At 44.7% G+C, this 27285-nt stretch overlaps 1 protein-coding gene across 3 annotated transcripts in view; it reads left to right on the top strand.

Annotated features, from left to right (window-relative positions):
• LOC109864979 (dnaJ homolog subfamily C member 4) overlaps positions 1 to 27285 on the top strand; it is a 33367-nt gene that overhangs the window by 1145 nt on the left and 4937 nt on the right. For 2 of the 3 annotated variants that reach the window (XM_031797418.1, XM_031797417.1), the window contains exons 2-8: positions 668 to 739; positions 895 to 1029; positions 1263 to 1353; positions 2884 to 3056; positions 4634 to 4801; positions 5919 to 6005; positions 6163 to 8839. In XM_031797418.1, coding sequence (XP_031653278.1) covers positions 938 to 1029; positions 1263 to 1353; positions 2884 to 3056; positions 4634 to 4801; positions 5919 to 6005; positions 6163 to 6262 — 711 coding nt within the window. In that variant the 5' untranslated portion in view covers positions 668 to 739; positions 895 to 937 and the 3' untranslated portion in view covers positions 6263 to 8839. Of the gene's footprint in view, positions 1 to 667; positions 740 to 894; positions 1030 to 1262; positions 1354 to 2883; positions 6006 to 6162; positions 10472 to 19673; positions 19720 to 19964; positions 20162 to 20283; positions 20358 to 20456; positions 20490 to 26612; positions 26694 to 27099 lie in introns of those variants that run through there. The other variant, XM_020509229.2, reaches the window with a different exon arrangement.

Raw genomic sequence — 27285 nt, 5'->3', positions numbered from 1 at the left:
CTAGTGTGTTTTTGCCACATGAAATCATAGGTCAACAGTCTCTTTAGTTGATTTAGCTAGCTAACGTCAGCTACTACTGGCTAAATTCTACCTAGTTAGCTAGCTAGCCATGCTAACTAGAGTACACTGTGTGTTTGACTGTACAATTTCGACCGATAATAACTAAATATATATGCATAAAGTAAGTTAACTGGGTCGCCAGTTATGTCCACAAGTGTATAGCTACAGATACTATCAAGTTTGTTTAATGCTTCTCCACACTAGCTAACGTTAACTAACCAGGACAGCTAACAAATGTTCAAAACATAATCAATTGAGTAACTAGTTAGTTGATTTGCAAGGGACAGGACAACGTGTAACTTGCTGTGAATTACTGTAGATAATGACTGAACTGTTGTTGTATTCATGCTGTGACTACAGTATCTTCAAACTCTACAAATTTTAAATTGGCCAGCGTCAATCTCAGTGGAAAGATTCAAGGGACTAGCTATGTTGACTATATTTATCAAGTAAAAAAAAAGACTAGCTATGTTGACAATATTTATCAAGTAAAAAAAAGACTGGCTATGTTGACTATATTTATCAAGTAAAAAAAAGACTGGCTATGTTGACTATGCTCAAAGCCTGCAAAATATATGATGCCCTCTTTGCTCTTGTTGTGTTGCAGTGACTGAGTGGACTCTCCTCTTTGTCCTGTTGCTGACCACTATCTTTTCAATGACATCCTACTGACTGAACGGTATATGTGACAACGGCACCCTATTATCACATTATATGGGGAAAGTATTTGTAACTGTCTTTGATGTAATAGGCATGTGATTGATAACTCATCCCTATATATATTTTTTATACTTGCCACTACTGATATTGTCCTATGTCTTTTCTCCTCCGTAGGTAATTTGTTTTGTAAACTCTATAGGCAACAATACTTCCCACCATGCAGTTGGAGGCCCAGTTGCGTCTTTGTCAGAGCTGTCTATGGTGCTGCAAGAGCGGACTGCGCCTGCTCTTTCAGAGCTCTGTGCACAGGTATGCTCTCTCCTTCGACAGTATTTACCTTTGTGCACAGCTATACAATGTGCATGGTAGTGTGCTTGTGTGCATTTGACACTTGTCTAGTGTCACTTGTCTTACACTAGTATGCTGATGATTGTGGTCTGTTAGGCATTGTTGAGTCCAAGGTCCCAATACTGTACTGTATGTGGTCCCAGTACTGTGTGTTGTTATCCTGTATAATTAGCATTCATTGTGTCTCATTGCAGAGCGGCATTTAACCACTACGACCTTCTTGGTGTAAAACCTGATGCCACACTGGAGCAAATCAAGAATGCATTTTTCGATAAATCAAAAAAGGTACGACAATCTCCTAACCTATCAACTAAAAGCTTTAAATACTTAGTAAATTCATAAAAGGCACATGATTTAAGCAGCACATATTTAGGGTTTATTGTTGCATGCAATTATGGTTTATAAGGAATTGCAGCTTCTCTCACCGACCACACGAGTGCACTCTTCCACAGTATTTTTCTATCTTCCAACATCACATTCCCACTGTTTTCATGAATAAATATACAGGGAGCTCCAAAAGTATTGGGACAGTGACATGTTTTGTTTTGGCACTGTAGTCCAACACTTTGAATTTAAAATGATACAGTGACTATGAGGTTAATGTGCATTTTCATCCATATTGGTTGAACCTTTTAGAAATTACAGCATGTATTGTACATAGTAACCCCATTTTAGGGGCCCAAAAATATTGGGACAAATTCACTTATGTCTTTTAAAGTTGTCAAATTTAGTATTTGGTCCCATATTCCAAGCACATGATTACATCAAGTTTGTGACTCTACAAACTTGTTGGATGCTATTGCTGTTTGTTTTGGTTGTGTTTCAGATCATTTTGTGCCCAATCGAAATTAATGGTAAATAATGTATTGTCATTTTGGAGTCACTTTTATTGTAAATAGGAATAGAATATGTTTCTAAACACTATATTAATGTGGTTGCTACCATGATTATCCTGAATGAATCATGAGTAATGATGAGTGAGAAAGTTAGACACACAAATATCATACCTCCAAGACATGCTAACCTCTCACCATTAAAATAACAGGGAATGTTAGCATTTTTGGGGGGTGTTATGATATTTGTGTATCTAACTTTCTCACTAATCATTATTCACGATTCATTCAGGACCGCCTGTAATCATGGTAACATCCACATTAATGTAGAAGAGACACTCTGTTCTTACAAAATGATAGTCACAAGCGAGATGTAATCATTGCGCGCTAGGAATATGGGACCAAATACTAAACTTTTGATTACTTTAAGAAACAAATAAGTGAATTTGTCCCAATACTTTTGGTCCCCTAATATGGGGGGGACTATGTATAAAAAGTGCTGTAATTTCTAAGCGGTTCACCCGATATGGATGAAAATACCCTCAAATTAAAGCTGACGGTCTCATACTCATGTGTCATTTCAAATCCAAAGTGCTGGAGTACAGAGCCAAAACAACAAATGTGTCACTGTCCCAATACTTTTGGAGCTCACTGTTGTACTGTTTGTTTTGGTGTTGTGAGGATCTCTATGTTAACTGGGATGTACAGTATATTTACCGGTACATATTTGTATTGTGTGTGTGTGTTGTATTATGTCAGTACATGAGTTTTCTGCAGTTTGTAACACAGTAAGTTTATATCTATCTGTATGTATGCATGTACAGTAGTAACCCTGGTTTGTCCAAATCCTCATCCTGACTGCTCAAATGTAGTGTACACAAATCCATTTAGCACCGACTGAAACAGCGGGACCATTCAACAGTGTGATGGTATCTACTGCTTTTTCATCACTAATCCTCACTGCCCCCTGTCTCTCTACCAGATGCACCCAGACAGTGACCCGTCTAACCCGGGGCTGCATGGCCAGTTTGTGGAGCTGAACGAGGCCTACAGAGTGCTGAGTAAGGAGGTGTCCAGGAGAGAGTACGACCTGCGGCAACGGCACCCTTACACCGGGGGACAGGCCTTCAGACCCACCTCCACATACAACCCCAGGTACATAAACAAATGTGCACACACTCAAGCAAGCAGGAACTAACCCATGCATACACACACGTGTCCCATTATGGCTGGTGAAAACCAAACACTGCATTCCACAGTAAGAAGCTCATACAAATGGTCAAGCATGGTGTTGGTGGTAGTGTGATGGTTTGATGCTTTCCTGCCTCAGGACCTGGACGACTTGCCTTAATAGAAGGAACCATACATTCTGCTCTGTATCAGAGAATTCTACAGGAGAATGTCAGGCCAGAATGTCAGGCCATCTGTCTGTGAGCTGAAACTGAAGGACAGCTGGGTCATGCAGCAAGACAATGGTTCTACATAAAAATGGCTAAAAAATAAACACATTTGAAGTTTGGGAATTGCCTATTCAAAGTCCAGACCTAATCCCAATTGAGAATTTGTGGCAGGACTTGAAACGAGCAGTTCATGCTTGAAAACCCACATATGTCATTGAGTTAAAGCAGTTCTGCATGCAAGAGTGGGCTAATATTCCTCCACAGCGATGTTAGAGACTGATCAACAACTATGGGAAGTATTTGGTTGGAGTCATTGCAGCTGAAGGTGGGGGAAATTACTTTTTCACACAGGGGAATCAGGTGTTGCACAACTTTTTAAAGTAAATAAATAAAACAAGTATCACTTTTGTTTATTTGTAAACTCAGGTTCCCTTTATCTAAATTAGGTTTTGGTTGAAAAACTGATAACATTCAGTATCAAAAATATACAAAAGTAGAGAAAATTAGAAAGGGTGCAAATACCTTTTCGCGGCGCTGTATATACTGTATTTGTATTTATTATGGATCCCCATTAGGTCCTGCCAAGGCAGCAGCTGCTCTTCCTGAAGTCCAGCAAAATTAAGGCAGTTTATACCATTTTAAAAACATTACAATACATTCACAGATGCTATCTTCTGTATACCACCCCTACCTTGTCACAGCACAACTGATTGGCTCAAATGCATTAAGAAGGAAAGAAATTCCAGAAATGAACTTTTAACAAGGCACACCTATTAATTGAAATGCATTTCAGATGACTACCTCATGAAGCTGGTTGAGAGAATGCCAAGAGTGTGCAAAGCTGTCATCAAGGCAAAGGGTGGCTACTTTGAAGAATTTCAAATATAAAATATATTTTGATTTGTTTAACACTTTTCTGGTTACTACAGGATTCCATATGTGTTATTTCATAGTTTTTACGTCTTCACTATTATTCTACAATGTAGAAAATAGTACAAACAATGAAAAAACGTTGAATGAGATTGTGTGTCCAAACTTTTGACTTGATTTGATTTACTGTATATATAATCTGGACTGTGAAATTGCTCGACCTAATATTTCTTAGTTCCATTCTTTTACTTTTTAGGTTTGTGTGTATTGTTAGATATTACTGCAGTGTTGGAGCTAGGAACACATGCATTTCGCTACACCCACAATAACATCTGCTAAATATATGTATGTGACCAATAGAATTATATTTTATTTGACACACGCACAAACAGCCCTGTGTGAGTTCATACACAAATCTCAAGAGTTTTTCACCTTTTCTCTCTCTCTGTCTACCTCTCTCAGGGCGGAAGCTCAGGAGAGTATGCGCTACTGGGATCAGTTCAAACACTCTCAGCCTCAGGAGACCACAGCAGAGGAGTGGGAGAGGAAGAGGAAGAGGAACTTTAGAATAGTTAGCTACTGTATGCTCATCATGGGCCTGAGCATCAGCGCTCACGTTCTCTTCTTTAGGTAACATCATGGGCCTGAGCATCAGCGCTCACGTTCTCTTCTTTAGGTAACATCATGGGCCTGAGCATCAGCGCTCACGTTCTCTTCTTTAGGTAACATCATGGGCCTGAGCATCAGCGCTCACGTTCTCTTCTTTAGGTAACATCATGGGCCTGAGCATCAGTGCTCACGTTCTCTTCTTTAGGTAACATCATGGGCCTGGGCATCAGCGCTCACGTTCTTTTAGGTAACATCATGGGCCTGAGCATCAGCGCTCACGTTCTCTTCTTTAGGTAACATCATGGGACTGAGCATCAGCGCTCACGTTCTCTTCTTTAGGTAACATCATGGGACTGAGCATCAGCGCTCACGTTCTCTTCTTTAGGTAACATCATGGGCCTGAGCATCAGCGCTCACGTTCTCTTCTTTAGGTAACATCATGGGACTGAGCATCAGCGCTCACGTTCTCTTTAGGTAACATCATGGGCCTGAGCATCAGCGCTCACGTTCTCTACTTTAGGTAACATCATGGGACTGAGCATCAGCGCTCACGTTCTCTTTAGGTAACATCATGGCCTGAGCATAAGCGCTCACGTTCTCTTTAGGTAACATCATGGGACTGAGCATCAGCGCTCACATTCAGTATCAGTGAAACTGATACTTGGACATTAAAACTGTATGTATGTATGTATGTACACTCAGCACATAATTAAATACGAAATGCAGGACTTCTGTCACGTTCAAGGAAAGGAATCACACTTCTGTTACTCAAATGCATTTCTGAGTAATGTGCCAAAATGTGACATTTGACTATTACTGCTATTACTATGTTTTTACTCATTCATAGTCTAGACTAAATGGTCTGTAGACTCCAATAACTGTCTGTTTTGTAGGCACAGGTGCCCCTGGCTCAGACCCAGGTTGTGCTGTCATATATCTAGTAATCTGTGTTTTGGCACGATGACTTGAAAGCACTTTTATTGTTTGTAGAGATTAAACTTTTCCTGGTATGACTATTTGTACTAGTACGGAATAATAAAACATGAATAATAATCAAAATACCAATTGAACTGGCAACGATATTCCACTGTGTGCAAGTCTGTTGTCTGACAGGTCTCTCTGTCTTCCGGTCACACAGAAAGTTGGAGTCAGTCCATAACAACTTCATGGATGAAAAGGACAGGGTCATCACACAGATCTACAACGAGTCCAAAGAAAGGGCAAGGTGTGTGAGAATTCAAACGTGTTATAAGTCTTTATTACATGTGTTACTACACTGTTCTAGTTACGGTAGTATCAACCGTGCATCGAGTATGTATTAATATGATTTGTTTGTAGGATATACCTGAGACTGGACCTGATTTCTTCATTTTGATTTGCAGAGTGAACGGGTTTAAGAAGCAGACAGAGATTCTCAGACAGAAACATGCAGACTTCCTGGAGAAATACAAAATCACTCGCAACAGTGGAGAGGACAAGTAGGAGTTTCGTAGAATAAGAGTACACCTTAAAACAAGGTGGATTGAGTTGGCGGAAGGCCAATGAAGAGGAATGGAGTCAGTCAGGAAGGGGAGTGAACGGTTGAGTGTGATAGGAGTAGTTAGCTTTCCAAGAAAATAACATTGGGGCAAACGTTGATGATGTGCACAGCTGATGTTTGCTTGGACCTCGGATACTAAGCTGAGGAGTAAAAAAATATATATGTGTATTAACAACAGTATGTAATGCCTGGTTGGAACTGGAACGGCATATGGGGTACATGTCTTTGTCACAGTAGAAAGTCGACCCCAGACGTTCTAGGTTTCTTCAGAAGGAGAATGTTTGTGGAGGTTTGGTCCGGTATCAGAAGACTAACAGCAGTAGGACCTGGTCGTTAGCAACACATCTCTTCCTCTGTTGGATGGAACCAAGACTCCTGTTAGCCAGTTGCTAATTGGTTCACAGTGACATGCTGTTCTCCCCCATGCCCGTTCAGAGGAAGTCTGATTGGGGTTCATATGACAGTGTGAATTTGCACACTGGAGATCCAATACAGTGTTGCGTACTGAAGACAAATCAAAGGTAAAACTCCCTTCATGACAGATAGGGGGTGCTGTGTACAGCTTCCCTTGAACCAATGGAATTCAGTCATTGTGCCTCTCTGTGAGTCAATGATATCATGGAACTCTTGACATCGCTACTGGGCCCATGGTGATCCCAAATACAGTCATAAAGAGTTTTCCCTGACAATGATGCATTCGGAAAGTATTCAGACCCCTTGACTTTTTCCAAATGTTGTTACATTACAGCCTTATTCTAAAATTGATTAAATATTTCTCACCCCCCTCATCAATCTACACACAATACCCCATAACTACAAAGTATAAACAGGTTTTTAGAAATTATTGCAAATGTATAAAAAGCAAAAAACTGATATCACATTTACATAAGTATTCAGACCCTTTACCCAGTACTTTGTTAAAGTACCTTTGGCATTTTTCTCTGCAGTTATTCTCAAGCTCTGTCAGGTTGGATGGGGAGTGTTGCTGCACAGCTATTTTCAGGTCTCTCCAGAGATGTTTGATCGAGTTCATGTCCGGGCTCTGGCTGGGCCACTCCTGCGTTGTCTTGGCTGTGTGCTTAGGGTCGTTGTCCTGTTGGAAGGTGAACATTCACCCCAGTCTGAGGTCCTGAGTGCTCTGGAGCAGGTTTTCATCAAGGATCTCTTTGTACTTTGCTCTGTTCATCTTTCCCTCAATCTCGACCAGTCTCCCAGTCCCTGCTGCTGAAAAACATCCCACAGCATGATACTGCCACCACCATGCTTCACCGTAGGGATGGTGCCAGGATTTCTCCAGACGTGACACTTAGCATTCAGGCCAAAGAGTTCAGTCTTGGTTTCATCAGACCAGAGAATCTTGTTTCTCATGGTCTGAGAGTCCTTTAAGTACCTTTTGGTCACTCTACCATAAAGGCCTGAATGGTGGAGTGCTGCAGAGATAGTTGTCCTTCTGGAAGTTTCTCCCATCTCTACAGAGGAACTCTGGAGCTCTGTCAGATTGACCATCGTGTTGTTGGTCACCTCCCTGACCAAGTCTCTTCTACCCCGATTGCTCGGTTTGGCCGGGTGGCCAGGTCTAGGAACCGTCTTGGTGGTCCCAAACTTCTTCCAATTTAGAATGATGCAGGCCACTGTCTTCTCCGGGACCTTCAATGCTGCAGAAATGTTTTGGTACCCTTCAACATGATCTGTGCCTCGACATAATTCCGTCTCTGAGCTCTACGGACTATTCCTTCGATCTCATGGCTTTGTTTTTGTCTGACATGCACTGTCAACTGTGGGACCTTATATAGGCAGGTGTGTGTGCCTTTCCAAATCATATCTAATCAATTGAATTTACCACAGGTGGAATCCATGTTGTCAAAACATCTCAAGGATGATCAATGGAAACAGGATGCATCTGAGTTCAATTTCGAGTCTCATAGCAAAGGGTCTGAATACTTGTGTAAATAAATAAGGTCTTTCTTTTTTAAATGTATAGATTTGCAAACATTTCTAAACACCTGTTTTCACTTTGTCATTATGGCATGTTATTTGTAGATTGAAAAAAAAGTATTTAATCCATTTTAGATTAAGGCTGTAACATAACAAAATGTTGAAAAGGGGAAGGGGTCTGAATACTTTCTGAATGCACTGTATAATGTATTTTTTTATTGAAAGGACATGGAATCAAGAAAAACTTGAAAATGAAGTCATATTATGACTTTCTAAAATTTTATTTAATTGTACCCTTGTCTGATGTTGACAAATTAATTTTAGGAATGTTAATTATAAAAGGGAAATATTTGATTTATTGCCGTGTGGGCAACCTCAATCTCTGAGATGAGGATATTGTATTTAATTTATTGCTATGTTGACTGCCAACTGACACTTACCATAATGCCTTGTTTCAGTGTCTTATTAGTCACAGATTGTGTTTCAGAGTGATTTTTTTATGACCGCATTTAACTCTTCCCAGTGTCATTATAGATTCATTCAATGATAAATAAACACTGTTCCTCTGGTCTCAACCCAAATCATCCAATGTTTATTTTTGAGTTTGTTTTTCACTGATTCCACTATTGCGTGTCGTGTCAAGTTTGAGAGTGAGTGAGGGGTGCTGAAAAACATGGGGTGCAGAGTGTGTTAATGACTCTCTGGCCTCATGTTGTTTCGCAAGCCCTTAGCTGAAACCACAGGGGAGATAACAGGTCCTGGCATACCCACATCCCCCATCTGGTGTATGAGTGCCCCCTCATAACCCAAACACACCACACTGACAGACTCTTCTTTCAATGTAAAGACAAACTGATGGAAGACAGGGTTCACTGTAGTCTGTGCTGCTGACAGAGGTTTTATAACTGTGACTTAAAGTAGTTGGGGCAAATGTGTTATTCTTTTCAAATAAATTCACTGGGGGTGATCAGTTATTGCTTGGGGTGTTTTGTGTCCTGTCAGAGAGATCTTGGAGGAGGATTTGAATGAATGATAAAGGGATTTTAATGCAATACAATACCCCTTTAATTGTGTTCTTAGAAAAAAAAATTATCGTGTGGCTGAGAAAGTGAAGTGGTAAATGATTGACCGGCTGAATGATGAATTGAAGGACGACGTTCATCTGTATCCATTGCGCGGGTGCGTCAGTGTCATTTTGAAAAAGTTGGCAGTGCAACGGTTACGCGGAATTCGGAGTGCGTCGAGTGGAGTGCGCCTTCTAATTGTGATCTGAAGGGCAAAGGATATGAGGAACCGATCATGACAAACCAAGAAACGCTGTCAAGGACATTTTCTCTTTATGGACTGCTTTGGCACGACGAACTTCAATATCTTATTCTCAAAAGAGGACATATTGCTTAAGCGAAACGTCATCTATAGGCTCTTTCTCAGAGACACGGCTCTGTATTGGCTACGCAGTGTCATGAAATGTGCGTGTGGCACCGTACCTTATGTGATTCAAGACAGTCGTGTTGGAACTTAAATACGGGATATTTGTCCTATTTTAACGTTCCTTAAGACAAGGATGCAATATTGAACATTTTCTACTCAAGACTATAAATGGACCTGCAGTCACGCCACCCCTGACGCTCACCCACAGACGGTTTCATGGGTTCCCGACCAACAATGGGCGAACCTAACCGGATTACATGCCCAGACCTCCGGCTTTAGAATATGGGGGGCATCATTCAAAGTTCACACAACTCTTAGTAAAATAGAGGCAACCAAATTGTATTGCATTGAAAGTGATCGACTGAGATTTATCAAATTAGGCTATTTGTAAGAGGCATCATATCTGTGCGCTTGATTGCCAAGAATGATTATCGATGACGATAGATTATACGTTGTTACATTGTAGCTAATTACATTGTGTAATTGTTCATTAATTAATCAAGTTACAGTTTCAAGTCTATCATTGGAGTGTTTGCCTACTCATTTGCTCATGATTTTTCACGTTCATGCGTAACGGTATGGGAATGCCACCAGCGCTGTCATTTCATAGGATGGAACCTAAGGACAACAGATGGAATATTGATTGAGTGGAGAGAAAAGCAAAACACCAATTAATTGACCAACATTTGGCGTGACTTTTGGTGTACTGCACAATGGGGGTTTTGCTTCAAGTTATTCTAGGAATGTTCCTCTTGCTCTCAAGAATACGCACGTCCCATGCCAAGGTATGTCAAATAACTAACTACACGCTGGTAGACTATTGTCTGCATGGGAATCTACAGAATTTAGATTGTTGTATTCCTCTGCACTGTGTTATGCTACAAAGCATTTGGTTTAGTTGAAGGGAAAGTAGAGATAGGAATACAATGAATTTAGTAGCAGTAAAAAAAAAAATCTAATAAAAGTCTATTTTGAACTGATTCTTGTGTATACATTTCCCACTTTTGGAGATTACCCCCATGGTCATTGATGGTCTTGTATGGAGATTACCCCCATGGTCATTGACGGTCTTGTATGGAGATTACCCCCATGGTCATTGACTGTCTGAGTTTACAAAGGTTGATAGAATTGTGTGTAGCACCACTCGCTCAACTCTGCCATACTGACGGGTTGTACTTTGTAACACAAGGCAGATGTAGGCTACTGTACATGAGTTACATATGGGGACAGATAATAATTTGCCAACACAGTAGTCTCCATAAACTTTCAGACACACAATTCTTCACATGGCAGATTGGTTTTATTTATGTCTGGAGTCTTCATATCAAGAACATGTAGTGCCCTGAAGCTGCCCGCACTGATAGAGCTGTGTGGACGTGGGATATATCAGGTTGGAGGTCCTGGGAATCATCCTGGAAATCATGTTGCACTGGGGCCCCCATATCACTCACACACACACACACAGTGTTAGTGGTCACAATGGCTTTTTCTACTCGTCCCCCTGGGAAAGGCTGGGTTAATGGTGGCAGTTAGAGGGTAGAAGCCTCTGATGCTGCAGCTAGCATTGTGTGGTCTGTTGCAAGAGCTTGGCTGGCACTGTTTAGATTACTTGTGTGTGTTTTGAGAAAGCGCAAGTGTGTGTGTCAGAGAGGGAGACAGAGTGAAAGTGTGCCAATGCCTGTGTCGGACAGGATCAGATATAACCAGACTGGGAGGGGAATTACAAGGAACAATTACAAGGAACACACACTTGGGGTGACAGTATCAAATTCTTCTAGGGGCCAGTATGTGGAGTTATAGCTCGTTCTACTCCTTCTAGGGGCCAGTATGTGGAGTTGTAGCCCGTTCTACTCCTTCTAGGGGCCAGTCTGTGGAGTTATAGCCCGTTCTACTCCTTCTAGGGGCTAGTCTGTGGAGTTATAGCCCGTTCTACTCCTTCTAGGGGCTAGTCTGTGGAGTTATAGCCCGTTCTACTCCTTCTAGGGGCCAGTCTGTGGAGTTATAGCCCACCCTACTCCTTCTAGGGGCCAGTCTGTGGAGCTATAGCCCACCCTACTCATTCTAGGGGCCAGTCTGTGGAGCTATAACCCACCCTACTCCTTCTAGGGGCCAGTCTGTGGAGCTATAACCCACCCTACTCCTTCCAGGGGCTAGTCTGTGGAGCTATAGCCCACCCTACTCATTCTAGGGGTCAGTCTGTGAAGTTTTAGCCCATTCTACTCCTTCTAGGGGCCAGTCTGTGGAGCTATAACCCACCCTACTCATTCTAGGGGCCAGTCTGTGGAGTTATAGCCCACCCTACTCATTCTAGGGGTTAGTCTGTGGAGCTATAGACCACCCTACTCATTCTAGGGGCTAGTCTGTGGAGTTATAGCCCATTCTACTCCTTCTAGGGGCCAGTCTGTGGAGCTATAGCCCACCCTACTCCTTCTAGGGGCCAGTCTGTGGAGTTATAGCCCACCCTACTCCTTCTAGGGGCCAGTCTGTGGAGTTATAGCCCACCCTACTCCTTCTAGGGGCCAGTCTGTGGAGCTATAGCCCACCCTACCCCTTCTAGGGGCTAGTCTGTGGAGCTATAGCCCACCCTACTCATTCTAGGGGCCAGTCTGTGGAGCTATAACCCACCCTACTCCTTCTAGGGGCCAGTCTGTGGAGCTATAGCCCACCCTACTCCTTCCAGGGGCTAGTCTGTGGAGCTATAGCCCACCCTACTCATTCTAGGGGTCAGTCTGTGAAGTTTTAGCCCATTCTACTCCTTCTAGGGGGCAGTCTGTGGAGCTATAACCCACCCTACTCATTCTAGGGGCCAGTCTGTGGAGTTATAGCCCACCCTACTCATTCTAGGGGCCAGTCTGTGGAGCTATAACCCACCCTACTCATTCTAGGGGCCAGTCTGTGGAGTTATAGCCCGTTCTACTCCTTCTAGGGGCTAGTCTGTGGAGTTATAGCCCGTTCTACTCCTTCTAGGGGCTAGTCTGTGGAGTTATAGCCCGTTCTACTCCTTCTAGGGGCCAGTCTGTGGAGTTATAGCCCACCCTACTCCTTCTAGGGGCCAGTCTGTGGAGCTATAGCCCACCCTACTCATTCTAGGGGCCAGTCTGTGGAGCTATAACCCACCCTACTCCTTCTAGGGGCCAGTCTGTGGAGCTATAACCCACCCTACTCCTTCCAGGGGCTAGTCTGTGGAGCTATAGCCCACCCTACTCATTCTAGGGGTCAGTCTGTGAAGTTTTAGCCCATTCTACTCCTTCTAGGGGCCAGTCTGTGGAGCTATAACCCACCCTACTCATTCTAGGGGCCAGTCTGTGGAGTTATAGCCCACCCTACTCATTCTAGGGGTTAGTCTGTGGAGCTATAGACCACCCTACTCATTCTAGGGGCCAGTCTGTGGAGTTATAGCCCATTCTACTCCTTCTAGGGGCCAGTCTGTGGAGCTATAGCCCACCCTACTCCTTCTAGGGGCCAGTCTGTGGAGTTATAGCCCACCCTACTCCTTCTAGGGGCCAGTCTGTGGAGTTATAGCCCACCCTACTCCTTCTAGGGGCCAGTCTGTGGAGCTATAGCCACCCTACCCCTTCTAGGGGCTAGTCTGTGGAGCTATAGCCCACCCTACTCATTCTAGGGGCCAGTCTGTGGAGCTATAACCCACCCTACTCCTTCTAGGGGCCAGTCTGTGGAGCTATAGCCCACCCTACTCCTTCCAGGGGCTAGTCTGTGGAGCTATAGCCCACCCTACTCATTCTAGGGGTCAGTCTGTGAAGTTTTAGCCCATTCTACTCCTTCTAGGGGGCAGTCTGTGGAGCTATAACCCACCCTACTCATTCTAGGGGCCAGTCTGTGGAGTTATAGCCCACCCTACTCATTCTAGGGGCCAGTCTGTGGAGCTATAACCCACCCTACTCATTCTAGGGGCCAGTCTGTGGAGCTATAACCCACCCTACTCCTTCTAGGGGCCAGTCTGTGGAGTTATAGCCCACCCTACTCATTCTAGGGGTTAGTCTGTGGAGCTATAGACCACCCTACTCATTCTAGGGGCCAGTCTGTGGAGTTATAGCCCATTCTACTCCTTCTAGGGGCCAGTCTGTGGAGCTATAGCCCACCCTACTCCTTCTAGGGGCCAGTCTGTGGAGTTATAGCCCACCCTACTCCTTCTAGGGGCCAGTCTGTGGAGTTATAGCCCACCCTACTCCTTCTAGGGGCCAGTCTGTGGAGCTATAGCCCACCCTACCCCTTCTAGGGGCTAGTCTGTGGAGCTATAGCCCACCCTACTCATTCTAGGGGCCAGTCTGTGGAGCTATAACCCACCCTACTCCTTCTAGGGGCCAGTCTGTGGAGCTATAGCCCACCCTACTCCTTCCAGGGGCTAGTCTGTGGAGCTATAGCCCACCCTACTCATTCTAGGGGTCAGTCTGTGAAGTTTTAGCCCATTCTACTCCTTCTAGGGGGCAGTCTGTGGAGCTATAACCCACCCTACTCATTCTAGGGGCCAGTCTGTGGAGTTATAGCCCACCCTACTCATTCTAGGGGCCAGTCTGTGGAGCTATAACCCACCCTACTCATTCTAGGGGCCAGTCTGTGGAGCTATAACCCACCCTACTCCTTCTAGGGGCCAGTCTGTGGAGTTATAGCCCACCCTACTCATTCTAGGGGTTAGTCTGTGGAGCTATAGACCACCCTACTCATTCTAGGGGCCAGTCTGTGGAGTTATAGCCCATTCTACTCCTTCTAGGGGCCAGTCTGTGGAGCTATAGCCCACCCTACTCCTTCTAGGGGCCAGTCTGTGGAGTTATAGCCCACCCTACTCCTTCTAGGGGCCAGTCTGTGGAGTTATAGCCCACCCTACTCCTTCTAGGGGCCAGTCTGTGGAGCTATAGCCCACCCTACCCCTTCTAGGGGCTAGTCTGTGGAGCTATAGCCCACCCTACTCATTCTAGGGGCCAGTCTGTGGAGCTATAACCCACCCTACTCCTTCTAGGGGCCAGTCTGTGGAGCTATAGCCCACCCTACTCCTTCCAGGGGCTAGTCTGTGGAGCTATAGCCCACCCTACTCATTCTAGGGGTCAGTCTGTGAAGTTTTAGCCCATTCTACTCCTTCTAGGGGGCAGTCTGTGGAGCTATAACCCACCCTACTCATTCTAGGGGCCAGTCTGTGGAGTTATAGCCCACCCTACTCATTCTAGGGGCCAGTCTGTGGAGCTATAACCCACCCTACTCATTCTAGGGGCCAGTCTGTGGAGTTATAGCCCGTTCTACTCCTTCTAGGGGCTAGTCTGTGGAGTTATAGCCCGTTCTACTCCTTCTAGGGGCTAGTCTGTGGAGTTATAGCCCGTTCTACTCCTTCTAGGGGCCAGTCTGTGGAGTTATAGCCCACCCTACTCCTTCTAGGGGCCAGTCTGTGGAGCTATAGCCCACCCTACTCATTCTAGGGGCCAGTCTGTGGAGCTATAACCCACCCTACTCCTTCTAGGGGCCAGTCTGTGGAGCTATAACCCACCCTACTCCTTCCAGGGGCTAGTCTGTGGAGCTATAGCCCACCCTACTCATTCTAGGGGTCAGTCTGTGAAGTTTTAGCCCATTCTACTCCTTCTAGGGGCCAGTCTGTGGAGCTATAACCCACCCTACTCATTCTAGGGGCCAGTCTGTGGAGTTATAGCCCACCCTACTCATTCTAGGGGTTAGTCTGTGGAGCTATAGACCACCCTACTCATTCTAGGGGCCAGTCTGTGGAGTTATAGCCCATTCTACTCCTTCTAGGGGCCAGTCTGTGGAGCTATAGCCCACCCTACTCCTTCTAGGGGCCAGTCTGTGGAGTTATAGCCCACCCTACTCCTTCTAGGGGCCAGTCTGTGGAGTTATAGCCCACCCTACTCCTTCTAGGGGCCAGTCTGTGGAGCTATAGCCACCCTACCCCTTCTAGGGGCTAGTCTGTGGAGCTATAGCCCACCCTACTCATTCTAGGGGCCAGTCTGTGGAGCTATAACCCACCCTACTCCTTCTAGGGGCCAGTCTGTGGAGCTATAGCCCACCCTACTCCTTCCAGGGGCTAGTCTGTGGAGCTATAGCCCACCCTACTCATTCTAGGGGTCAGTCTGTGAAGTTTTAGCCCATTCTACTCCTTCTAGGGGGCAGTCTGTGGAGCTATAACCCACCCTACTCATTCTAGGGGCCAGTCTGTGGAGTTATAGCCCACCCTACTCATTCTAGGGGCCAGTCTGTGGAGCTATAACCCACCCTACTCATTCTAGGGGCCAGTCTGTGGAGCTATAACCCACCCTACTCCTTCTAGGGGCCAGTCTGTGGAGCTATAGCCCACCCTACTCCATCCAGGGGCTAGTCTGTGGAGCTATAGCCCACCCTACTCATTCTAGGGGTCAGTCTGTGAAGTTTTAGCCCATTCTACTCATTCTAGGGGTTAGTCTGTGGAGCTATAGACCACCCTTCTCATTCTAGGGGCCAGTCTGTGGAGCTATAGCCTGCCCTACTCCTGGAGATGTTGTGTACTGATTGATTTGTGATATGAATGAAACACCAGTGTGATCTGACATGTTTCTTGTTGCTCAGACACTTACGACAGTAAAATGGCCACACACACATCGGTAAACTCAGAATCAAACTGTGCCAAACCAGAAACTGTGGAGAAAGCACGTGGGTGGTGGGGTAGGGGGGTGTGGCGATTGAAATGGGGGCAATTGGGCAAAGTCTACATTCCCTCAGCAGTGGCCTTGGTCTACTCAGACCTAAAAACAACATTGTGTGTGTGTGTGTGTGTGCGTTCTTCCATGCTTGTGAGAGTGTGTGTGTAAACTACATAGTATGTATTTTGTGTGTTATTCACCTGGCTAAGGTATTTGATGTCAGTGTAGAGCGTGACAGTGTAGTAGGGGCTGTGAGGTACTAGGGGTCCTCACTGTATATAGGGTTATAAACACATTGACACCAGGGATGTAGTGCTGTCGTAGCGCGGTTCAGTGGTGTTCCCTCATGTTTTTCAATTTGAAAATACACAGAGCTGGTAGAAATATTTCTGGAAAATTTATTTGGATAAATTATATTAAATTACCACTGAAATTCCATGAAAACAATAGAAAGACAAACTATATAAATACTGTATATAGGCTATGGCAGCCTATAGGTAGGAAAATGTTCTTCCCAGTCTTAGCTGTGGTGCAAATGATGAATAACTGTAGCATGTGCAGAGGGTGGCGGGCCTTTGGTTGGAAGCTGGACCACTTTGAGTGGAATAAAGCCAAATCCGATGTAACAAGAACTGCCACAGACAGAAAACTCCAGGGATTGCTAAAACGACTGTCGTCAAAACAGTTTGTTATGCATTTGGGCTCATGTACGACGCACTTCAACTTGCCTTACTGTCCAGATGCCTAGCTTACAGAAACGTACCACCTCTATTGCGCAGACAAACTGAATCCCCACTTGAACCTTATCATCACACCAATGAGATCTAGGATCCAAATTCACTGTGTGTCTGCCTTGATGTTCATAAAACTCCACAGAGCCCATCTTGTGCAGTGGAACCCAGAACGACATCTGACCACTTGTTTAGGATGCTGTCCTTTCAGCACTACTATTCGAAGGGTGCTCGAACCACTTAAAATAACCCTCATAACCAAGAGCTGTTGCCGACATCTAGTAGTCCAACTCATCACTTACTATTAGATGATCACTTCTCACAATGGTGCTTGTTTAGTAAAGCTAGATCAAAGCTGAATCAATGTCTCGCAAGATCACAATGATTCTGTAGTATTTTACATAACAGAACCAAATATCATCGCATATACTGTATCCCAGTTACACCAAAAACACCTCTTCAGTAATTTCTTATCCGAAGGCGTTCAAAACTCAATTAGGCAGGATATACAGTTGAAATCGGAAGTTTACATACACCTGAGCCAAATACATTTAAATTCAATTCCTGACATTTAATCCTAGTTAAAATGTCCTCTTTTAGGTCAGTTAGGATCACCACTTTAATTTTAAGAATGTGAAATGTCAGAATAATAGTTGAGAGAATTATTTATTTCAGCTTTTATTTCTTTCATCACATTCCCAGTGGGTCAGAAGTATACATACACTCAATTAGTATTTGGTAGCATTGCCTTTAAATTGTTTAACTTGGGTCAAACTTTTCAGGTAGCCTTCCACAAGCTTCCCACAGTAAGTTGGGTGAATTTTGTCCCATTCCTCCTGACAGAGCTGGTGTATCTGAGTCAGGTTTGTAGGCCACCCTGCTCACACACACTTTTTCAGTTCTGCCCCCAAATGTTCTATAGGATTGAGGTCAGGGCTTTGTGATGGCCACTCCAATACCTTGACTTTGTTGTCCTTAAGCCATTTTGCCACAACTTTGGAAGTATGCTTGGGGTCATTGTCCATTTGGAAGACCCATTTGCGACCAAGTTTTAACTTCCTGACTGATGTCTTGAGATGTTGCTTCAATATATCCACATAATTTCCATCCTCATGATGCCATCTATTTTGTGAAGTGCACCAGTCCCTCCTGCAGCAAAGCACCCCCACAACATGATGCTGCCACCCCCATGCTTCACGGTTGGGATGGTGTTCTTCGGCTTGCAAGCGTCCCCCTTTTTCCTCCAAACATAACAATGGTCATTATGGCCAAACAGTTCTATTTTTGTTTCATCGGACCAGAGGACATTTTCTTAAAAGTACGATCTTTGTCCCCATGTGCAGTTGCAAACCGTAGTCTGGCTTTTTTATGGCGGTTTTGGAGCAGTGGCTTCTTCCTTGCTGAGCGGCCTTTCAGGTTATGTTGGTATGTGACTTGTTTACTGTGGATATAGATACTTTGTACCGGTTTCCTCCAGCATCTTCACAATGTCCTTTGCTGTTGTTCTGGGATTGATTTGCACATTTCCTATCAAGGTACGTTAATTTCTAGGAGACAGAACGAGTCTCCTTCCTGAGCAGTATGACGGCTACATGGTCCCATGGTGTTTATACTTCGTACTATTGTTTGTACAGATGAACATGGTACCTTCAGGCGTTTGGAAATTGCTCCCAAGGATGAACCAGACTTGTGGAGGTCTACATTTTTTTTCTGAGGTCTTGGCTGATTTCTTTTGATTCTCCCATGATGTCAAGCTAAGAGGCACTGAGTTTGAAGGTAGGCCTTGAAATACATCCACAGATACACCTCCAATTGACTCAAAAGATGTCAATTAGCCTATCAGAAGCTTCTAAAGCCATGACATAATTTTCTGGATTTTATCAAGCTGTTTAAAGGCACAGTCAACTTAGTGTATGTAAACTTCTGACCCACTGGAATTGTGATACAGTGAATTATAAGTGAAATAATCTGTCTGTAAACAATTGTTGGAAAATTGACTTGTGTCATGCACGAAGTAGATGTCCTAACCGACTTGCCAAAACTATAGTTTGTTAACAAGAAATTTGTGAGTGGTTGAAAAACGAGTTTTAATGACTCCAACCTAATTGTATGTAAACTTCCGACTTCAACTGTATGCTTTGATTGAAACAAAATACAAGAAAGGCAAATTGTTTGTTCACACCATCTGCTCAAGTTCTGTCACGAGACAGGAATTAAAGAAGATCTAAATGCATATTCCCATGAAACTGATTGAGATCAAATGATTGGCATGGAGATGCAGTTTGGACATTTCACCTCTAAAACGTGAAGAATTATCATTTACTATTAACAGTGATGATGGCCTATTTTGAAACTAAGTATGCCTAACTTGGTGTTTGAGGGTATTCAAAATCTGAAGTTTACTGAGACAATATGTGTGGGCCTAGGCAGACGTAGCAATTGGAAGATGCATTTTATGTATATAATTATATAATGATATTCAATAGGCTTCCTTCGTCGGTGCAAACTTTGATTGAGAAATTATAACGTCATTTAAAAAAAGATGTGCGCTCCCTCACCTAAAAAAGTTGCACAACACCACTGCCTGACATGCCTCTTCTTCTGCCACTCTCCTCTTCCAGCTAGCCCACTGGAGACCTGCAGACACCACCCCCAAATCCAGAGAAGGTACTTCCTCTTCCCCAATGTGATAATACCAGCATATGTGAAGGCTGATGATGAGTAACTATGTGTGTATAAATAACAGATGTGAGAATTAATACTATATTGTGATGTGTAGTGACCTTGTAAAACTTATGCATCTGAAATGTAAATCTCCCTCCCTCTCTCTCTCTCTCTCTCTCTCTCTCTCTCTCTCTCTCTCTCTCTCTCTCTCTCTCTCTCTCTCTCTCTCTCCCCATCCATCCATCCAGTGCGTCGGTGGTTGGAGGTGTACTCTCGTAGTGTTTGTGAGCCCAGGGATACCCTGGTGGAGGTGTGGCAGGAGTTGCCAGGGGAGACGCATCACCTCTTCGTGCCCTCCTGTGTGTCTGTCCGCCGCTGTGGCGGGTGCTGCTCTGACGAGGCACTGGAGTGTGTGCCCTCACTTACACAAACTATCACCATGGAGGTACACACACACACACACAAACACACACACACACACACACACACACACACACACACACACACACACACACACACACACACAGAATTATTTGTAACTATAGTTTGTGTCTTTGTACTCTGCAGCTAATGAAGACCTCCTTTATGAAGCATGAGCTCATCGAGCTGGACTTCGTTGAGCACAGCCAGTGTGAGTGCAGGTGAGCACACACACACACCACACACACACACAAACCACACACACGGTATATGCATAAATATATTCTCAGTGTGTCCTCACATAACCTCTCTCCCTGTAGACTAAAACAGGATCTTCAGTCAGCCCCAACCAGGTACAGTACTGTATGTATGTGGTTATCTGTATACACTACCATTCAAAAGTGTGGGGTCACCTAGAAATGTCCTTGTTTTTTAAATAAAAGCACATTTTTCGTCCATTAAAAGAACATAAAATTGATCAGAAATACAGTGTAGACATTGTTAATGTTGTAAATGACTATTGTAGCTGGAAACTGCAGATTTTTTAATGGAATATCTACATAGGCGTACAGAGGCCCATTATCAGCAACCATCACTCCTGTATTCTCGTTGTGTTAGCTAATCCATATAATTTTAAAAGGCTAATTGATCATTAGAAAACCCTTTTGCAATTATGTTAACACAGCTGAAAACTGTTGTGCTGATTTTAAAGAAGCAATACAACTGGCCTTCTTTAGACTAGTTGAGTATCTGGAGCATCAGCATTTGTGGCTTCGATTAGAGGCTCAAAATGGCCAGAAATAAAGAACCTTCTTCTGATACTCGTCAGTCTATTCTTGTTCTGAGAAATGAAGGCTATTCATTGTGAGAAATTGCCAATAAACTGAAGATCTCGTGCAACGCTGTGTACTATTCCCTTCACAGAACAGCTCAAACTGGCTCTAACCAGAATAGAAAGAGGAGTGAGAGGCCCCGGTGCACAACTGAGCAAGAGGACAAATACATTAGAGTGTCTAGTTTGAGAAACAGACTGGCAGCTTCATTAAATAGTACCAGCAAAACACCAGTCCCAACGTCAACAGTGAGGAGGTGACTCCAGGATGCTGTCCTTCTAGGCAGAGTTCCTCTGTCCAGTGTTTGTGTTCTTTTGCCCAACTAAATCTTTTCTTTTTACTGGCCAGTCTGAGATATGGCTTTATCTTTGCAACTCTGCCTATAAGGCCAGCATCCCAGAGTCGTCTCTTCACTGTTGACGTTGGGACTGGTGTTTTGCTGGTACTATTTAATGAAGCTGCCAGTTTTATCAAATCAAATTTATTTATATAGCCCTTCGTACATCAGCTGATATCTCAAAGTGCTGTACAGAAACCCAGCATAAAAAACCCAAACAGCAAGCAATGCAGGTGTAGAAGCACGGTGGCTAGGAAAAACTCCCTAGAAAGGCCAAATCCTAGGAAGAAACCTAGAGAGGAACCAGGCTATGTGGGGTGGCCAATCTTCTTCTGGCTGTGCCGGGTGGAGATTATAACAGAACATGGCCAAGATGTTCAAATGTTCATAAATGACCAGCATGGTCGAATAATAATAAGGCAGAACAGTTGAAACTGGAGCAGCAGCACGGCCAGGTGGACTGGGGACAGCAAGGAGTCATCATGTCAGGTAGTCCTGGGGCATGGTCCTAGGGCTCAGGTCCTCCGAGAGAGAGAAAGAAAGAGAGAAGGAGAGAATTAGAGAACGCACTTAGATTCACACAGGACACCGAATAGGACAGGAGAAGTACTCCAGATATAACAAACTGACCCTAGCCCCCCGACACATAAACTACTGCAGCATAAATACTGGAGGCTGAGACAGGAGGGGTCAGGAGACATTGTGTCCCCATCCGAAGACACCCCCGGACAGGGCCAAACAGGAAGGATATAACCCCACCCACTTTGCCAAAGCACAGCCCCCACACCAGTAGAGGGATATCTTCAACCACCAACTTACCATCCTGAGACAAGGCTGAGTATAGCCCACAAAGATCTCCGCCATGGCACAACCCAAGGGGGGGGGGGCGCCAACCCAGACAGGATGACCACATCAGTGAATCAACCCACTCAGGTGACGCACCCCTTCCAGGGACGGCATGAGAGAGCCCCTGTAAGCCAGTGACTCAGCCCCTGTAATAGGGTTAGAGGCAGAGAATCCCAGTGGAAAGAGGGGAACCGGCCAGGCAGAGACAGCAAGGGTGGTTCGTTGCTCCAGAGCCTTTCCGTTCACCTTCCCACTTCTGGGCCAGACTACACTCAATCATATGACCCACTGAAGAGATGAGTCTACAGTAAAGACTTAAAGGTTGAGACCGAGTTTGCGTCTCTGACATGGGTAGGCAGACCGTTCCATAAAAATGGAGCTCTATAGGAGAAAGCCCTGCCTCCAGCTGTTTGCTTAGAAATTCTAGGGACAATTAGGAGGCCTGCGTCTTGTGACCGTAGCGTACGTGTAGGTATGTACGGAAAGACCAAATCAGAGAGATAGGTAGGAGCAAGCCCATGTAATGCTTTGTAGGTTAGCAGTAAAACCTTGAAATCAGCCCTTGCCTTGACAGGAAGCCAGTGTAGAGAGGCTAGCACTGGAGTAGTCAGGATTCTAGCAGCCGTATTTAGCACTAACTGAAGTTTATCCGGGTAGCCGGAAAGTAGAGCATTGCAGTAGTCTAACCTAGAAGTGACAAAAGCATGGATTAATTTTTCTGCATCATTTTTGGACAGAAAGTTTCTGATTTTTGCAATGTTACGTAGATGGGAAAAAAGCTGTCCTTGAAATGGTCTTGATATGTTTGTCAAAAGAGAGATCAGGGTCCAGAGTAACGCCGAGGTCCTTCACAGTTTTATTTGAGATGACTGTACAACCATTAAGATTAATTGTCAGATTCAACAGAAGATCTCTTTGTTTCTTGGGACCTAGAACAAGCATCTCTGTTTTGTCTGAGTTTAAAAGTAGAAAGTTTGCAGCCATCCACTTCCTTATGTCTGAAACACATGCTTCTAGCAAGGGCAATTTTGGGGCTTCACCATGTTTCATTGAAATGTACAGCTATTGCTTCTTTTTTATTTGATTTTATTTGACCCCCTTTGTCTCCCCAATTTCGTGGTGTCCAATTGTTAGTAATTACTATCTTGTCTCATCGCTACAACTCCCGTACGGGCTCGGGAGAGACGAAGGTCGAAAGACATGCGTCCTCCGAAACACAACCCAACCAAGCCGCATTGCTTCTTAACACAGCGTGCATCCAACCCGGAAGCCAGCCACACTAATGTGTTGGAAGAAACACTGTGCACCCAGGGACCTGGTTAGCGTGCACTGCGCATGTCCCGCCACAGGAGTTGCTAGTGCACGATGAGACAAGGATATCCCTACCGGCCAAACCCTACCTAACCCGGATGACGCTAGGCCAATTGTGCGTCGCGGCCGGCTGCGACAGAGAGTTTAATTGCTTCTTTAATCAGAACAACAGTTTTCAGCTGCGCTAACATAATTGCAAAACCGTTTTCTAATGATCAATTAGCCTTTTAAAATGATAAACTTTAACTAACTTTAACTGCCATTGGAACACAGGAGTGATGGTTGCTGATATTGGTTCTCTGTACGCCTATATAGATATTCCCATAAATAATCTGCAGTTTCCAGCTACAGTAGTCATTTACAACATTAACAATGTCTACACTGTATTTCTGATCAATTTGATGTTATTTTAATGGACAAAAAATGTGCTTTTCTTTCAAAAACAAGGACATTTCTAGGTGACCCCAAACTTTTGAACGGCAGTGTACATTTATAGATACTTGTGTAAATGTTCCTTTTATGTGTCCTAAACTGTTTATCACATCAAATTGTATGCGCCAAATACAACAGGTATTTCACCTTACCGTGAAATGCTTACTTAAAAGTTCTTAACCAACAATGCAGTTTTAAGAAAATAGAGTGAAGGAAATATTTACTAAATTAACTAAACTAAAAAATACAAAATACAGTTTTTGAAGGGTGCTGAGCTGTAGAAAGTTATGATTTGTGCAAAACTAAAGTGAGTCTAAGGCTTTTGACCATACAGAGGGAGAGCTACTTTTGCTCTGTCACAGCCCACCCCTGACCCAGTGGCAGACTGACTAGCTGGCCTTAGACCAACAGAGCTGGTCAACGCCCACAGAGAGGAAAGTTAGGGAAAGGGTGAGAACAGGAGGACAGAGGTCAACGCCCACAGAGAGAAAAGTTAGGGAAATGGTGGGAACAGGAGGACAGAGGTCAACGCCCACAGAGAGAAAAGTTAGGGAAATGGTGGGAACAGGAGGACAGAGGTCAACGCCCACAGAGAGAAAAGTTAGGGAAATGGTGGGAACAGGAGGACAGAGGTCAACGCCCACAGAGAGAAAAGTTAGGGAAATGGTGGGAACAGGAGGACAGAGGTCAACGCCCACAGAGAGGAAAGTTAGGGAAATGGTGGGAACAGGAGGACAGAGGTCAACGCCCACAGAGAGGAAAGTTAGGGAAATGGTGGGAACAGGAGGACAGAGGTCAACGCCCACAGAGAGGAAAGTTAGGCAAATGGTGGGAACAGGAGGACAGAGGTCAACGCCCACAGAGAGAAAAGTTAGGGAAATGGTGGGAACAGGAGGACAGAGGTCAACGCCCACAGAGAGGAAAGTTAGGGAAATGGTGGGAACAGGAGGACAGAGGTCAACGCCCACAGAGAGGAAAGTTAGGGAAATGGTGGGAACAGGAGGACAGAGGTCAACGCCCACAGAGAGGAAAGTTAGGGAAATGGTGGGAACAGGAGGACAGAGGTCAACGCCCACAGAGAGGAAAGTTAGGGAAATGGTGGGAACAGGAGGACAGAGGTCAACGCCCACAGAGAGGAAAGTTAGGGAAATGGTAAGAACAGGAGGACAGAGGTCAACGCCCACAGAGAGGAAAGTTAGGGAAATGGTAAGAACAGGGGGACAGAGGTCAACGCCCACAGAGAGGAAAGTTAGGGAAATGGTGGGAACAGGAGGACAGAGGTCAACGCCCACAGAGAGGAAAGTTAGGGAAATGGTGGGAACAGGAGGACTGAGGTCAACGCCCACAGAGAGGAAAGTTAGGGAAATGGTGGGAACAGGAGGACAGAGGTCAACGCCCACAGAGAGGAAAGTTAGGGAAATGGTGGGAACAGGAGGACAGAGGTCAACGCCCACAGAGAGGAAAGTTAGGGAAATGGTGGGAACAGGAGGACAGAGGTCAACGCCCACAGAGAGGAAAGTTAGGGAAATGGTGGGAACAGGAGGACAGAGGTCAACGCCCACAGAGAGAAAAGTTAGGGAAATGGTGGGAACAGGAGGACAGAGGTCAACGCCCACAGAGAGGAAAGTTAGGGAAATGGTGGGAACAGGAGGACAGAGGTCAACGCCCACAGAGAGGAAAGTTAGGGAAATGGTGGGAACAGGAGGACAGAGGTCAACGCCCACAGAGAGGAAAGTTAGGGAAATGGTGGGAACAGGAGGACAGAGGTCAACGCCCACAGAGAGGAAAGTTAGGGAAATGGTGGGAACAGGAGGACAGAGGTCAACGCCCACAGAGAGGAAAGTTAGGGAAATGGTAAGAACAGGAGGACAGAGGTCAACGCCCACAGAGAGGAAAGTTAGGGAAATGGTAAGAACAGGGGGACAGAGGTCAACGCCCACAGAGAGGAAAGTTAGGGAAATGGTGGGAACAGGAGGACAGAGGTCAACGCCCACAGAGAGGAAAGTTAGGGAAATGGTGGGAACAGGAGGACAGAGGTCAACGCCCACAGAGAGGAAAGTTAGGGAAACGGTAAGAACAGGAGGACAGAGGTCAACGCCCACAGAGAGGAAAGTTAGGGAAACGGTAAGAACAGGAGGACAGAGGTCAACGCCCACAGAGAGTAAAGTTAGGGAAACGGTAAGAACAGGGGGACAGAGGTCAACTCCCACAGAGAGGAAAGTTAGGGAAATGGTGGGAACAGGAGGACAGAGGTCAACTCCCACAGAGAGGAAAGTTAGGGAAACGGTAAGAACAGGGGGACAGAGGTCAACGCCCACAGAGAGGAAAGTTAGGGAAATGGTGGGAACAGGAGGACAGAGGTCAACGCCCACAGAGAGGAAAGTTATGGAAATGGTGGGAACAGGAGGACAGAGGTCAACGCCCACAGAGAGGAAAGTTAGGGAAATGGTGGGAACAGGAGGACAGAGGTCAACGCCCACAGAGAGGAAAGTTAGGGAAATGGTGAGAACAGGGGGACAGAGGGAAAGAGTGAAAGCTAGAAATGGAGACGGAGGCAGACATTTTCTTTTCTAATAAGGCTGTTGGACTCTAAGGGAATCCCCCAAAAATTTAATTTGAGGCAATAACTCAAACAATCTATAACATATCTATTTAGATTTTGATCTTCTATGGTGATAAATTGTTGTTTGACACTGATTTATGTCTTTGAGTAACAGACCTGCAAAGCCTCTGAGGAAAGGCAGGGAAAGGGTCAGAGGAAAATCCAAAAGAAAGAAAATTGGAACTATCAAAACCACGTAAGTTCAACTAAACATGCAACTCATACAGGTGCCTCAAAATAATAACCGCTAAGTTGTAGCTTCTTTCTCCATTTATAACACTATCATTTAAAAGCTTTATCACAAGTCTAAGCAAGTGTCTGTTTCTCTGCGGGTATGTGTGTTTCTGCCCACAAACATAATTCCTAGAAAATTGTTCTACCCAGAGAGCAGAAAGAGAGAATTCAGTCCTTCTCCTTTTTCATCCCTTTTCATCAATTCTCCACTCATCATGCTGTTGTCAGTTATTTGCTGTTATAGGGGTCAGAGTTCACTCAGTGTCTCTCAGGCGCATCCATCACTCAGATCAGAAAGCAAACAGTGTCTGTTTAAAGGTTCTGTATTTATTCTATTCATAAATAGACTATTCTCTTTACCACCCCAGACCCTCCAATCCCCCCACTACCCCATTTCCTCTCCCTACCACCCTGTCTTCCTTGCCAGGCTCTCGATGTACCCCCTGTCCTGGGAGGAAGTGGACGCTGGATTTACAGTCTTGTCTGTGTCGCTGCAACGTGACCACAGAGAGCTGCAGTCAGAAAGGGAGGAGACTCAACCAGCACCTCTGCAG

This window comes from Oncorhynchus kisutch, linkage group LG19 (assembly GCF_002021735.2).
Source record: "Oncorhynchus kisutch isolate 150728-3 linkage group LG19, Okis_V2, whole genome shotgun sequence".
Lineage (NCBI taxonomy): Eukaryota > Metazoa > Chordata > Actinopteri > Salmoniformes > Salmonidae > Oncorhynchus > Oncorhynchus kisutch.
Note: the sequence above shows the minus strand (reverse complement) of the source record. Positions and strands in the feature narration are given on the sequence as shown.